We start from the raw sequence: 14,506 nt of genomic DNA, 5'->3' as shown, positions 1-14,506 counted from the left end.
ACTTCTGAGGAAGGAGAGAGAGGAGATGGCTGAGAAGGGAGAGAGGCTCTGGCAAAAGAGGCTCAAACTAAACAGAGCTCAACAGGAGCACATGCTCAAAAAGCGTTTGAAGAACAAGAAAGAGGAGGAACTTCTGAGGAAGGAGAAAGAGGAGATGGCTGAGAAGGGAGAGAGGCTCTGGCAAGAGAGGCTCAAACTGAACAGAGCTCAACAGGAGCATATGCTGGAAACATGGAGCGACAGCGACGCCCTGACTAACCAGAGAGGACTGCTGGAAGAAAAGCTGGAAAAGATGCAGACAAGGGAGAGCATTATGAATGAGAGAGAGAAAGAGGAGAAAGAGAGAGAAGAATTGAAGATGGACAAAAAACCGAGGGAGGAAGCTCTGACAAAAGAGAGGCAACGGATGGTGAGTGAAAAAGAATGAATAGAACGAGATATAATCTACAGTAGTCTATAGTCTGACATCTGAGGCTGTGTTATGGTTGGGGGGAAATGTGTAGGCTATACCTTGACCTAACTACCATGATCTGCTTCCTGATTTGTGGACCAAAGTCACTACTCTGACTTTGCATTCTACCTCCTCTTCTTCCACCAATCACCTCTAACCCCCTTATGTCCTGTTTTGACTTTGTTGCAGGTGAACATGGGCCATAAGGATCACCTAACGGTCACCACAATCGCAGCAGCCTGGGCCCTGAATACCAGCCTCCACTCAGAGAAATCCCAGCCAGCAGGCTCAGGTAATACATCCCATACACTACATGAGTGTGTGAGGGTTTGTGTGTGTGTGTGTGTGTGTGTGTGTGTGTGTGTCCATACAGTTCATTATCAAGGTATAACAAAAGAGCTTAAAGTATTATTTCCAGTGGAGTGGGGCCTATAGACTAATATAATCAGCTGAGCTCACTTGACATTGGCCCTGCCTGAATACAGTGATTCTGTTGCAGGAGATGGCTTACTGACCTGATTGGCTAAGGAACTGGAGAGGAGAGGAAGGAGCGGAAGACAAACTTATTATTGATAACAAACTTGATTATAAATGCTTTCACCATTTCATCTGTGACTACTTTGAACTGCAACTAGGGAGTTACTATGGCAATTCTTGAATGGCCAAGTCAATCTTTACATTTAATCCAATTGAACATAATTTCCTGATAAGAGTTTAGGCAAAATGATCTAAAAACAAACAAGTGAAGATGGCTGCAGTACAGGCCATCCCCAGACAATACCCAGCATCTAGTGAGGTCAATGGGTTGCAGATTAGTTATTGCAGTTATTGCATAATCCAGGGTTCCCGCACCTTCTGAAACATCAAATTCAAGCACCTTTCAAGGACTTTCAAGACTCAATTCCCGCAAAGTCAAGGACCCAACACGGCATAGTTTGAGACGCATCTAGATGAGAATTGATATAATAGGAACTATCCGCTCACAGACAACAATTAAAAAGAGAGGCTTGAATGTGTGAACACTAGATGGTCTCTTGCCTTCTCTATCACAGAACAGCAAAACAATATATTGTGAAATATGTGTAAAGTTAAGCAATACAGAGACTTATTTACTAGTTGACGAGCTAAGAAAAACATTTTTGAATATATATTTTAAAAAAATAGAGAGAGAGAGAGAGAGAGAGGAATTCAAGCACTTTCAATGACCTATGTCTATTTTGAAAAACTTTTAAGGCCTTGATTTTTTTTCTCTCAAATTCACAAACTTTCAAGGATTTCAAGGACCCGTGGGAACCCTGCTGACTGTTCACAGAAGTTTTATTTAAATTTTCAAATAAGAAAAACCCCTGACCCGACATGTACTGTACTACCACACCACTCCTCCCTCCATCCCTCTCCTCTCTCCCTCCTCCCCTGTCCCCTGCTTGCTTCCTCCCTCCATCCCTCTCCTCTCTCCCTCCCTCCTCCCTCCCTCCTCCCCTAGCCCCTCCCTCCTCCCCTAGCCCCTCCCTCCTCCCCTCCCCTCTCTCTCCTCCCCTCCCCCCTCCCCCCTCCCTCCCTACCTCGATGGAGGGAGGAAGCAAGCAGAGCCTCACCAGGTGCGTGCGGCTGACAGTGGTCCTTCAGATCCTCCAGCCTTTCACAAACGGTCTCCATGGCGACACCGCAGTCCATCCCTCCGCTGGAACTGACCAATAGCAGGCGGGGCTCCTTGATGCGCCGAGCCCTGGCGCCGATGGGCCGCCTCCCATCGACCCTCACGGCCACGTTGACCACGGAGCCGCCGTGTTCAAAGGCGATGGGGGGCGTGTCACTCCAGCCACCTGGGGGGGAGATTACTGCTGTTGACTGGTGGTGTGTTCATAAGAACTTGTAATAATAATAATAATAATAATAATACATTATGGTCAAATGCCCCCTCCATGGCTGTTCTCGTTTAACAGATGGATGGTAAATGGACTGCACTTATATAGTGCCTTTATCCAAAGCACTTTACAACAGCCTCTCATTCACCCATTCACACACACATTCACACACCAATGGCGGCAAGCTACCATGCAAGGCGCCGGCCCGCTCATTGGGAGCAATTTGGGGTTCAGTGTCTTGCCCAAGGACACTTTGACATGTGGCCAGCCGGGGCTCGAACCGCCGATCTGCCAACCTTCCAATCATTAGACGCCGACTCTACCTTCTGCGCCACAGCCACCCCACATTAGACTTATATAGTGCTTTTCTAGACACTCAAAGACGCTTTACAAACTGAAAAGATCGAGTAGTAATAATAAAAAGAAACAAAATAAATAAATAAAAGAAAGTATAGGGGCGTAATTGAGGTAGTGCTGGGGACACATGGGAAGGGGAGGGGGAGAGGGCAGAGGCGCCCCGTCCATAGAGGCAACCAAGGCAATTGCTTGGGGCCACCAAACAAAAAGGGCCTTTTTGTCAAACTGAAACTGTCCTTGGATGAATGTATTTTCAATGGAAATCATGGCATTTAGCGTTCAGTCGCTCTGAGTCTGCTCGCGCTGCGCTGCGCTCGCGCTGCGCATACATTTATCCAAGGACAGTTTTAGTTTGACAAGCTAAACAATATGAGGGTAGTTAAGAGTTTAACTACTTTTCATTGTGAAATAGCTAGTTTGGTAAAGTATTCCCTGCAATTACGGCGTTATTATATGATCTATAACACCGCGGACATCCATATCCGTAACCACTATTGGCAGTATCCACGCCGCTGCCCCAAAACCCCCCTAGTGGGGCCCCGCCCCCTTCTAGCTTGAAATTTACTTCTAGCTGCCTCTCAACTGTCAGCAGCAATCATGAAGCGATCGCACATTTCTGGTCACCAAAAAAGAAAAAAGAAACGAGAAGACAATGAAAAACGACACCAGGATAGTGGTAAGTGGATAGAAGCTGCAGAGTGCAAAAATGAAAATAAGATGCAGAGTGCAAAATAAGTAAGATATCTTAGGCAGGCAGACAGACAGACAAGCAGGCAGGCAGACAGACAGACCCAGTGGAGTCATGTAAAATGTAAATAGGAACACCAGCGGTTTCAGAATATACTTGTTTATTGATTTTTTGATTGATTTGTTTATTTATTTGTTGTTCTTGCTCTGTTTGATATTACATATTAATGTTGCTGTTTCAGAATGTGAAAACACCAGCAGTTTCAGAATGTAAGTGTGTTAAGAGTTCTAATAAGCACCATTGTGAGTTGATATTTCATTATTTATATTGCTCCAATTTGATGTTACTACACATGGCTCCTTTGTTGATCAAATACTCAGACGTGTGTGTGACTGTTAATTAATACATTATGACATTTATAATGAATTCCTTTGTTTCAGACTGTTTTTTTACTTACACACACACGAGCGCGCGCATATGCGCGAACTTCGTAAAACCGTATTATATTTTAGTGTCAGGGAAATAAATACATTTAAAAATGTCCACATCGTCACCCGCCTAAGACCCTTACCAGGGGCCTCCATAATGTTGTTTGCTTAGGGCCCCCAAAAGTCTAGGGGCTCCACTGGGAGAGGGAGAGGGTTAACTGGTGAAGGCGAGCTTGAAGTAGTGGGTTTTGAGGGCCTAATATCTCCAGGCTTACTGCTGTGACTGGTGGTGTGTTAACACTAGAACAGCCGTGCCTTTTTTACCTACTAAAAGAGCCGCCTCTTTACAATGCTCAAGCTGCTACTTACACACAACGACCACTAGTTGGCCATCTGTTCAATTAGCCTGCTTCCTACACAGAAAAACGGCAACATAGCTTTATACTAGCTTATCCTGATGTGATTTTGAAAATGTAAGGATACTGGGTGGTAGAACGCACATATCTAGGAAAAGTCATGAAAGGAGGGTCCTGAAATTTGATAGAGTGCAAAGATATAACATTTTTCTTTAGTCACAGAGGTCAAATGACCCCTCATGGCTGTTTTAGTGTTCATAAGAACTGGTGAACCAGGCCTCTGCGACTCACCTGATAGGTCCAACCTGGCAGGACACTCCACTTCCTGCCACGCCCCTATGGGCATCACCTCGCCACGACCGATGGAGACGTACGCCTGTGCTGACATCACAGCTTGGCGTAGCAGCACCTGCCCAGCCCCCTCGTAGTGTCGCGCCGCACGCACTAGCAAGTCTGTCCTGTAGAGGGCAGCAACACATCCACGCAGTAGGTCACACTAACACTACTAATACTGCATGTATTATTGACTCGTGTAAATGACAAAATAATGATCTGTTTCCATTGTCGCAAACTCAAAGGCTGCATCACGATAATCTTGACCGGCTTCATTTCTAATACAGCCACTTTTGACTTTTGGATTTTTGTTGCAAGTAATTTACATCTAATTTAGGCTTAAGAAGGTACAGTATGTAACATTTCGAGCTTTCTAAAAGCTTCCTAATGGTTGTAACGACTCTACGTTTAATAATTAGCAATCAGGGAAAGAAAGAAATATTTCATGAACGAATCCTGTTTTGGTCCGGAAAAAGCACATTCAGTGTTCAGGTAGTCAGGTAGTGTGCTGGTAGTCATAGTAACCAGGTAGTGTGCTGGTAGTCATAGTAACCAGGTAGTGTGCTGGTAGTCATAGTAACCAGGTAGTGTGCTGGGTGGTCGTACCTGCTGAGCCAGTTGAGTCTCTGGGCGGCCAGGGTCTGCACCCCGCCAGGCAGGTCCCCCCGCTCCAGCAGAGAGAAGGCGTGGCTCCAGGCAGGGTTGGCGGCCGGCCCGCTCCTCAGACCCCCCCTGCCCTCCCCGGCCAGACAGCCCAGCACATCAGCTATACAGGCCAGGCAGCGGGCCGCCACGCCCAGGTTCTCTTTGCTCCCTGCCGCGACTGGAGGTCCCAGAGAGAGAGAGAGAGAGAGGGTGGAGTGTTAAAAGGTGCGATCTCAAATTCATAGACAGAGCTTTGTGTTACTTTGAGATATCTATGTATCCCACTCTGAGCTCTCTCAGAATGAACCGATAGAGAGCAAAACGCAAAATTCTACGCTAAATACTGGTGGGAAGCCTGCATGACCCCATCGCCAGGAAGTCCTCGTTTTTAAACAAAAAATGTCTTAGAACCCTAGCCTCATGCCTAGTTCAGTGCCATTTTAATTATGCAATCAGCTCATGGTACTGGAACCTCAACAAACCTCTGAAAACTAAACTTCAAACAGCACAGAAGAAATTAATTAGAGTGGTGTTGGGCTTCCGTTACAAAGCGCACGTTGGAAAGGCCCAATTCATGGAGCTTCAATGGCTGCCAGTTGAAGCCAGAGCCAGTCAGATGCGTCTTGTGACAGTCCACAGGGTCCTGAACAACAGAGCTCCGGCTTACTTTAATAATCTCTTTGAGAGAATAGCACACTCATACAACACTAGAGGAAGCTGCGATAATCTAGTCCCCTGTAGACACAGTAAAAAAAACAGGAGAAGTTTCGTTCACATATACAGGCGCAGTGGAATGGAACAAGTTGCCTTTAAGCATCAAAGAAACTGACAGTACCGCAGCTTTCAAGGCTAAGATCAGAATACAGCTGTTTAGCAACATCCCACTGTAAACCAAATAGAGAGTTATAGGACAGGAGAAGGACTTGTATGTTCCAGGCTAAATTATATACGTCTTGGAAGTTTTTATGGACTTGTTGGTTGCTATTGATGCGCTTTGTCTTCCCACATCAAGGACCTGTTTGTCTGTCTGTTCTGTTGTACTGTATGACTGTATGGGAGTGTTGTACTGTATGGGAATGTTGTACTGTATGGGAGTGGCTGTTGGTATGGCCCCTTCCCCTCGTGGCCCTTTTTAACACCAGGGACAGCGACGGAAACAAGTCACAGACTTTATCGCTCCATCCCTGACAATTACAAGCATCATTGTCTCCATCTATGTATTTGTATTATTGTCAATAATTCAAATAAAAATAAAAAAAATCGATAAAAAAAACCATTTGGAAACGAGCCACTCACTGGAGTCTAGTGTGCTCAGCAGCGCCTCCTGCTGGCCTCCCAGCACAGCAGCTCTGAAGCAGGGCAGGAGGCTGTGGTCACTGTGGCCCTTCAGTGTGTCCGTCACTCTCCTCCTCCCTGCCAGGAAGAACAGCTCCTCCCTCCAGCCCAGCTCCGCCTCCTGGTCAGCCAGGGACAGCACCTCCCTGAGAGACAGCCTCCAGGCCCCCTGCCACTGCTTCAGCGACCCAGGCCCGCCCAGCAGCCAGCCGACGCCCTCCTCCAGCCCTACAGCGCCCTCTCTGGGCTGGAAGACCGGGAACAGGCGAGCCTCCAGGAGGGAGCGGGGCCCGCTGGACCCCCACAGCTCCTCAGACCTGCAGGGGAGGAGGGGGGAGGTGTGATGTTCTGCTCATCCACCTGAGTACAACAGCTAGTCACATACTGTATCATGTTTTCAGTTTGAATAACATGCAATAATACATAGTTTATGCATGCAATAGTGGAAATAGCTAATTGTTTTCATATCGACAATGCGTGTACAGCCCACACAGATCTTGTAGAGGGATGTTAAGTAGTTATACTGAGAGTGGTGCTGCTGCTCCCATTCATGTCCCCTGGCATGGCTACATGGCTACATGGTAGCTCCCCGCCAGACAAAGAAAGCTCAAGAATGGAAATATTACTGAAAAAAGTGTCTAGATGAGCTGGGTTTCAGGTTTAAGGCAAGGTCAAGGGTCATGTTAAGGTTAATGTTAAGACAGGGGGTGGGGTTAGTCTCTATTCATCTCTATGGTGGTTAGTCTCTATGGTGGTTAGTTTCTAAGATGGTTAGTCTCGCCACGCTATCAGTCCTACTGTATCTCAGTGCGGTCGTAGAGGTCTCTCCAACTGTGGTTGAGGAAGGTAGCAGTTCCATGGTCAGAGGCGACCTAGAGGAGAGGGAGGCGTGGGTGAGAGGCAGGGGCGGAGAGACGGGGGGTGTCTCAACTGTCTCTGCTCTACTCCTCAGATCCTTCTTAGCTGCACTAAGGAGCACCATAGGAGATATTTTCTGCCTGCCCTAATAAGACTGTACAACTCCTCCTCTGGCTGGCTCGATGGGGGTGATCAGAGTCAGGCTGGGGGATGTTAAATACATTACATTTTTACATTTTTGGCATTTAGCAGACGCCTTATTCCAAAGCGACTTACAATCAATACATTTGACTAAGCAATCCACCAAAATCATCAATCCACCAGTCGTAGCAGGAAGAGTAATCCAGCTCAGGCCCGGGGCCATTGATAGAAGGAAAAACCTTCTTCTATCACCTTCTTCTAAACCTAACTTTTTTTGTTCATACTGGACTGTTCTTACTGTGTAATGTTTCAGTGGTTTGACTTGAAAACATGCTTCACTGTCCCGTTACTGACGCAGGGCACTGTAATGACATCATGAGCTACCGAGTGATGACATGAACAAAGGAGAGCAAGAAAAAGCGTTTTGTTACCTCAAGATCATCAGAAGCCCCCAGCGCTGTATAAACTGTGAGCTTCAGATTTCCAAGTTGTACACGGTGTCCCTGGATGATGATGTCATTAGTTAAAGCCAGCTTCCGGAGGTGCGATGAGGAGGTCACCTCCAGGCCTGACAATAAACAACCTGACTGGAGCTCTAGTGGACCCTGGGGGCAAAGTTCAAAGGTTAATCAGTGACTTGAATCATTTTCGAGTATATCAGTCAGTAATATCAGCTGATGTTGATATGGTCCTAAAAAAGAAAAGTAATTACTTTTTGCATACAAGCCTCAGATATCCTAATGACAAGCTACTACATCTTTTCTACATTGAGATGACAATGCATTTAAAACTACAATAGCCAGTCAGAATCGGGCTCTGCGGTACCTGTGCGGGGGGTTATCCTGCACAGTGATATCATGATTATTATTATTATTAATATTTGAAGTGGCTGAGTATCCGCGAGGCCGGAAGAAATAAAACGGCGATGCCCTCTTTGAACCACGCATTCCTGCTGTCCGGCTCCCTCTGTGCATTGAACCCGTCACAGCTCGTCATTAGGATTTCTAAGAGGCTTGTATGCACAAAATATATCTATATTTGGGAGCTTACTTATGGTTGACTGAAGGAAAATATACTTCTTTAAAAAGAACAAAAAATCTAATATAATGCTTTTTAATTCTAGGCTGTAAAAATGTGAACATTTTTGAAAAGGGGGTGAAGAATTTGTATAGGCGTTGTTAAGAGAAAATATAAATAAATGGTGTATAAACCTCTATTTCTTTCATGTACCCCATCGGGTACAGATCAGACCCTCAATAAAGGAAGGATGCAAGTTTGAACTATTCATATAGTGAATATGTGAATGTCAGAATATGTAAACAGGCTCTGAGACTGAACGCCTCCTGACCTGCAGATGGCAGTGTTGGATGACTGCTCCTGTCGACAGGCTGACGTCCCCCTCCAGCACGCTGTTGATCACCCTGCCTCCATCGTCCACACAGCGGGGGTTCTAGAGGGATGGACAGACATCAAGACATCAGTCACCCGGAGTTTAGGATAAAATTCGCTTTGCTCTGCGTCGTTTGGAGGTGTGAGAACGCGCATTCGTAGTCGCTCCCGGAGCAAACAACCAACGCATGCTCCGCTTGAAAAGGGTGGTTTCGCTCCGGTTAGAAACGACGCATCGAGGCTGTCCATAGGAAAACAACAGCGCATGCGCGTTGATCTGGATAAGAGCGGGACGAACGGGCAATTTTAAATTTTTCTGATCAATCAACTAGCATGTCTGTTGCTTCGATAACGTATGTTACTTCGTTTACGTAAAGGGCTGTGAGAACGCAAATCATTGAAATAATTTATGCAACAATGTTACAATCTCATCCACTTGCTCCAGGTCACGATTCGGACTTTCATGTGAGAACATGACCTTAGATTCATAGATAGAGCTCCAGTATGGATTCAAATGTTCGCTTTAAACATATTTTGAAGCTATAATATGACACATGTATACAAATAATGTCGTAAAACAACCTTGCTATCCTGCAAGAATCAATGGGAATACTGTACATTATCATTAATTGAATTGACAATAGCAGTAACTAGTGCAGATTGTACCTTTAACAGTAACTTACAACTTGTTAAACTACATACAGTTTGATGGCACAGTAAACAAGATATGACATAGAAATAGGTTCAGGGTCAGCAGGAATAGGTTTCTATCTCTTGACATTGTCATCAAGTCATTGCCTATAAACAGACTGCACTTACATAGCGCCTTTATCCAAAGCGCTTTACAACGGCCTCTCATTCACCCATTCACACACACATTCACACACCAATGGCGGCAAGCTGCCATGCAAGGCCCCGGCCGGCCCGCTCACCGGGAGCAATTTGGGGTTCAGTGTCTTGTCCAAGGACACTTCGACATGTGGCCAGCCGGGGCTCGAACCGCCGATCTGCCGACCTCGCGATCATTAGACAGCGGCTCTACCTCCTGCACCACAGCCCCCCTTCCTGCGCCACAGCCGCCGCCTATGAGTTTTGTGAATGCAAGGACTGAATTGAAGCATACAGATATTCAGAGGAGGTGTGAAGAACGCTTTTCAATTGAGGCTGGTGAACTGTCCTCCAGTTAAATACTCATCTAATACGCATCTATCAGCTCTGTGTCCCTGGCAATGAGACTCATACCCTGAAGGCCTTAGAATGTGGTTCTGATTCCTGTCTGAATCTTCACTGTAACTGTCAATACAAATGAAAAATATGAGTGGGACTGCCCCACTCAGAAAAAATAACAAACAAACAAAAAGAATGTGGTTCTGGCATCACAAGATGTTTTCTCCGACACCTGGTCTCCAAACCACTTGACACACTCATGGGAATAAGGCTAGACAACTAGGTATAACCCTTCCTCATGTCAACTAGCTTCAGTAGTAAATAACTGTCTGTGCCACAGCTGTGTAAAGTTTGTAGTCATGACTGTTTGTGACATGTGATGTCTTCTGAGTGTCCTGAGGGTGTTATGAAGGAGGAGGGGGTTCCAGTACCTGTATGTGTGAGAGGGTGTCTTTCTCTGTCCCCTCGCTAGTCAGACGGGAAATATGCTCTCTCCCAGACATAGTCAGGTAGTCATAGCAACCACCTGGAACATAAAGTCTCGCGAGATTTAAATAAGCCTAGATTTTCCTTTAGCGACGTTGATGGAATACCCCCCTGTGTCCTCCTCACCTGTATTGATTTGACTGTTGTTGTTGTTGTTGTTTTTTTACTTTAGACCACATGCATCCTCTTTTAGTAAATGTATGTCTGTAAGTGGGCTGCCAAGAGTTAGTATCTAGGCCCGCTATACTACATTGCATTGGCTTTTCAGTTCAGACACAACCCATGAAAACTCCATTCAATTCTACCAGAAGGCAAGGTGTAGTAATAAGCATTTCCCCATTACACGTCAAACTCTTTCAGATATATGAGGAAGTGTCTAGGGGAAATGTCTGGTGTTGGGAATTTGTCTGGTCTGGTGAATTTCTCGAAAGATTCTAATCTTGCAAAACAAATAGCTTAGGTTGTTGTGTATGAGGTTCCAGACAGTCAGTCACCAACTCTGTGGTTGATATTGCAGATGGGGGACTCGAGCTGTCCAGGAGGGAGTGACTCCCAGTCGTCGATGACGGTGGAACTGAGCAAGGAGACTCTGGACACCATGCTAGACGGGCTGGGCCGGATCCGGGACCAGCTGTCTGTGGTGGTTGGAAAATGAGGACATTCACCTTTGGCTCTAGGGTGCATCTAAACACTCTAGAGTGGCCTATCGCCCTCCACTTCAACTGCATTGAACTCAAACCGTAGGGAAAGTAAAACCAGTATGGTGGATGCCTATAGAGAGATCAGCCGTCGGCTTTTCGCCAGTCTGGTTTTCACATCAAAAAAGAGGAATCGCCTCTACTATTTGGCTTATGCACACTTTGTTCAGTAGTAGGCGAAATATTTGGAAATGGTGGAACAGACTCCCAGTCACCTGGGGAAGAAAGAAGTCACCATACACACACAGTGTTTTTTTATTTTTATTTGATGAGAACAGAGTTTAACATTAGCCGATTTGCATTCACCATTTTATATTTTTCTTTCCCCACCCCCACAATGACAACAGAGAAGAAAGGAAAGATACTACATTCCCCTATTGGCCTGTCATCTTTTGAATCAGCAGACAGTGGCAACAATGTATTTTTATTCACTGTTTATTGTGTAAATAAATGAAGAGATTAACTCTGAAATTAGTCTGTGTAACCTCCCCAATCACACTGGTGGCACAGTAAAGCTGAATTCATTATATATAAAAAAAACTGTTCTGGCTCACACTTGTGTAACAGTTAATCATTGTCTGCCTGTAGGTTGTGGCCCATGAGGGTCTATTTGAATATATGTAAAACAACAACACTGGTGCATTACCTGAACCATGGCGTTGGTTCTGTGAGAGCAGTACTGAGGTGCCTGTGTGATGCTTTCCACCACAGCACTCACTCACACTCACACCTTCCCTAAGCAAAACAAACACACATGGTGTGATGTTGCACCTGCAACTCTGAGCCAGACTGTGTGACTAGTCAACATGCAATAGTGTAACAGCTGATCCTCGTCCAACCAAGGCTGAATTCAAACCCATGTAACAACTTAAATGTAACATACAAGCTTGCACACTAACCATTAAAGGTGAAGTGTTAGATAAGTAAGATAATAAGATACGTTTTATCTCACACTGGCCACACATACTGAACATAACACATGCTATGTTTTCTAATAGCGGCAAATGTGTGCATATCCTTAACAAACAAAGTGTAACATAGGTAAGCATCACAACACCAGGTTTTATAAAGGCTTTGTTTGGGCGCTCTTCAGTTCATGTTATTGATCATTCCTTACTTGCTACTGATGTACCATGGCAAGTTAGCACAACTGTAACAATCATATTGTACCTTTAAAGCAGCTATGCACAGCACTCCATGTCTCTGACCCATTTGTTGCGCTCAAGGAGAGGTATTACTTTTTCACAACATGATTACAAACTATAGTAGCTATAGTATAGTAATACGTCCTTATTTAGAGTCATATTAATCATGATCACAGAGTAAATGACACAGTAGATGCTTTAAACCACAGCACTGGTTGATCTTTGTCCATATTTTCAGATCTCGGGAAGACAACGTCATCTTAGCAAACATACTTGATACATGAACACTAAACATAAGTTATGCTTTACTTTCAATCACATACTAAATGGCTCCGATGAGACATTTCATGCCCCATTTAAGTCTTAATAGGTGTTTGACACTGTTGAATGACAAAAGTTAGGTATCAATCTCTTAAAGCTAATAGTCAACTTCCAGACCGATGTTAAGCGGACTACCAGTAGATGCGCAACAGATATTACGAGGCCTGGATAATGATTTGACGTGTCAGTAACCACATCAATATGATCCGTGACCAGTATATTCAAGACTGAGTGGTTGTGTAACAGCATTTACGAATGGTGGTAACTTTGTTAAGTACTGTAACTTTGAGTCAGAGGGTTACTACTTAATAAGGTCCTCTGAGCTAACACTGCTTTCACATTTCATCTTTATAATTACTACTGAACACTCCAATAACAGTTAGTCTCACAACAACACTTGAGCAGATGTGTTGGTGGCAGTGAAAATTCCTTTCAAAAGGCATGTGCCAACTTAAGGAAGACACAGTGTACAGTAAGTAACGGGACAGTAAGTAACGGGACAGTAAAGCAGTGGTGAGGTCCGTCCATGTTCATTCGTCTGTCCGCCCCGTCCGTCTGTCCGTCTCAGGAAGGCTCCAACAGTGAGATCCCCTCCATGTCCAGCTCAACTGAATGGACAGTGAAGTCTCCAAGGCCCTGTGATACACAATAGGCAATGCTGGTTTGTTTTGGCTCCATAACAGGGTTCCTACAAGTTTCAACAAGTCAAATGTAATACCCTTTTAGGCCTTTTTCTAGACCTCTTTGAATAGAATTTTAGACCTGTCGCAAAACCATATGATAGCTTTTTGTCATCCTCGAGGTGATGAAATTAGGGATTTCACTGCCATACAGACAAAAAAGTCTGAAGGATAATTAATATAAAATAAATAAGTCAGATAATTACTCAAAAGTAAATGTATTAACATTAACAGTTAACTGTAGAAAGTCACTTCAACGTGAAGAGAACAAAGTGCACAAAAGCTTCCTTGCAGGACAAGCTTTCATTTTTATCTTATTTTCCTCCTTTTTTAAATCTCATATCACCTAATTTTTTTAGATTTAGGGTTTAAAAAAATCCCTTGCATTAAAGCCCTTTTTAGGCCTTATAAATCGGATTGATGGATTTTAGACTTTTTACGACCGGCGCGGGAACCCTGTTTAAACTCATGTAAAGACTGCCAACCAGAAGTTGATAGATCAGCTCTCCTCTTGGAAAGAAGTAAAAGTTTATTAGCCATTTCATGAACTGCAAATACATTCATCGGAAATTCTACGTTCTAGATTCTAGAGCTCTACATACATGACACCATGGGCGTCACCACCATATATTTGGGGGGGGACGTGTCCCCCCCACCTTTGAAACAAGGTCGTTTGGACCCCCCCACATTTGCCATCAAAAATATGTTGCATGACTGGTCAGCGTTATTTTCATTGCTTCACAATCAAATCCGTTCCACTTTATGAGTAGGGGATTGCCCATATTCAGAAATCCACTCCGCGTTTTACTTCTGTTTTTAACACGGCAGCAGCAGCATCAGACACGCACGCAGATTCAAAACATTCAGACTGAGGCAAGACGATATTTAGATCATCCACCAAGATGGATATAAGGAATCTTTTTTCTAAGAAGAGAAAAGTAAGTCAAAGTCATCCAAGTTTTCCCGTGAGTGGCCAAACAGCAACATTGCGTTCTCCCAAGGTCAAACACAGCCAGCTTTTCTGATAAGAATGTTAGCACCTTATGAGACATTCTCTGTATTAGCAATAGAATTAGCATAGCCTACTAGCAACCAAATACGAGCTAGATCAGCTATATGGCACTAGCAGTTTTGTTAGGCATTACTAGTGCGGTTAGACATGT

At 44.6% G+C, this 14,506-nt stretch overlaps 2 protein-coding genes across 2 annotated transcripts in view; both read right to left on the bottom strand.

Annotated features, from left to right (window-relative positions):
- Positions 1–11,099, bottom strand: part of LOC308169825 (L-fucose kinase-like) — a gene marked incomplete at both ends in the record, with an annotated part of 28,430 nt that extends 17,331 nt beyond the window's left edge. Inside the window, 9 exons of the mRNA XM_080544566.1 lie at positions 2,047–2,274; positions 4,437–4,603; positions 5,085–5,301; positions 6,420–6,775; positions 7,257–7,330; positions 7,889–8,062; positions 8,806–8,907; positions 10,445–10,573; positions 10,998–11,099. Of these exons, the coding sequence (XP_080400692.1) occupies positions 2,047–2,274; positions 4,437–4,603; positions 5,085–5,301; positions 6,420–6,775; positions 7,257–7,330; positions 7,889–8,062; positions 8,806–8,907; positions 10,445–10,573; positions 10,998–11,099 (1,549 nt within the window). The remainder of the gene's footprint in view (positions 1–2,046; positions 2,275–4,436; positions 4,604–5,084; positions 5,302–6,419; positions 6,776–7,256; positions 7,331–7,888; positions 8,063–8,805; positions 8,908–10,444; positions 10,574–10,997) is intronic.
- A 2,128-nt stretch (positions 11,100–13,227) lies between these two features.
- LOC308169824 (L-fucose kinase-like) overlaps positions 13,228–14,506 on the bottom strand; it is a gene marked incomplete at both ends in the record, with an annotated part of 46,873 nt that continues 45,594 nt past the window's right edge. Inside the window, one exon of the mRNA XM_080544565.1 lies at positions 13,228–13,299. Coding sequence (XP_080400691.1) covers positions 13,228–13,299 — 72 coding nt within the window. The remainder of the gene's footprint in view (positions 13,300–14,506) is intronic.

Source organism: Nansenia antarctica, assembly GCF_963989245.1.
Source record: "Nansenia antarctica genome assembly, chromosome: 14".
Classification (NCBI taxonomy): domain Eukaryota; kingdom Metazoa; phylum Chordata; class Actinopteri; order Argentiniformes; family Microstomatidae; genus Nansenia; species Nansenia antarctica.
Note: the sequence above shows the minus strand (reverse complement) of the source record. Positions and strands in the feature narration are given on the sequence as shown.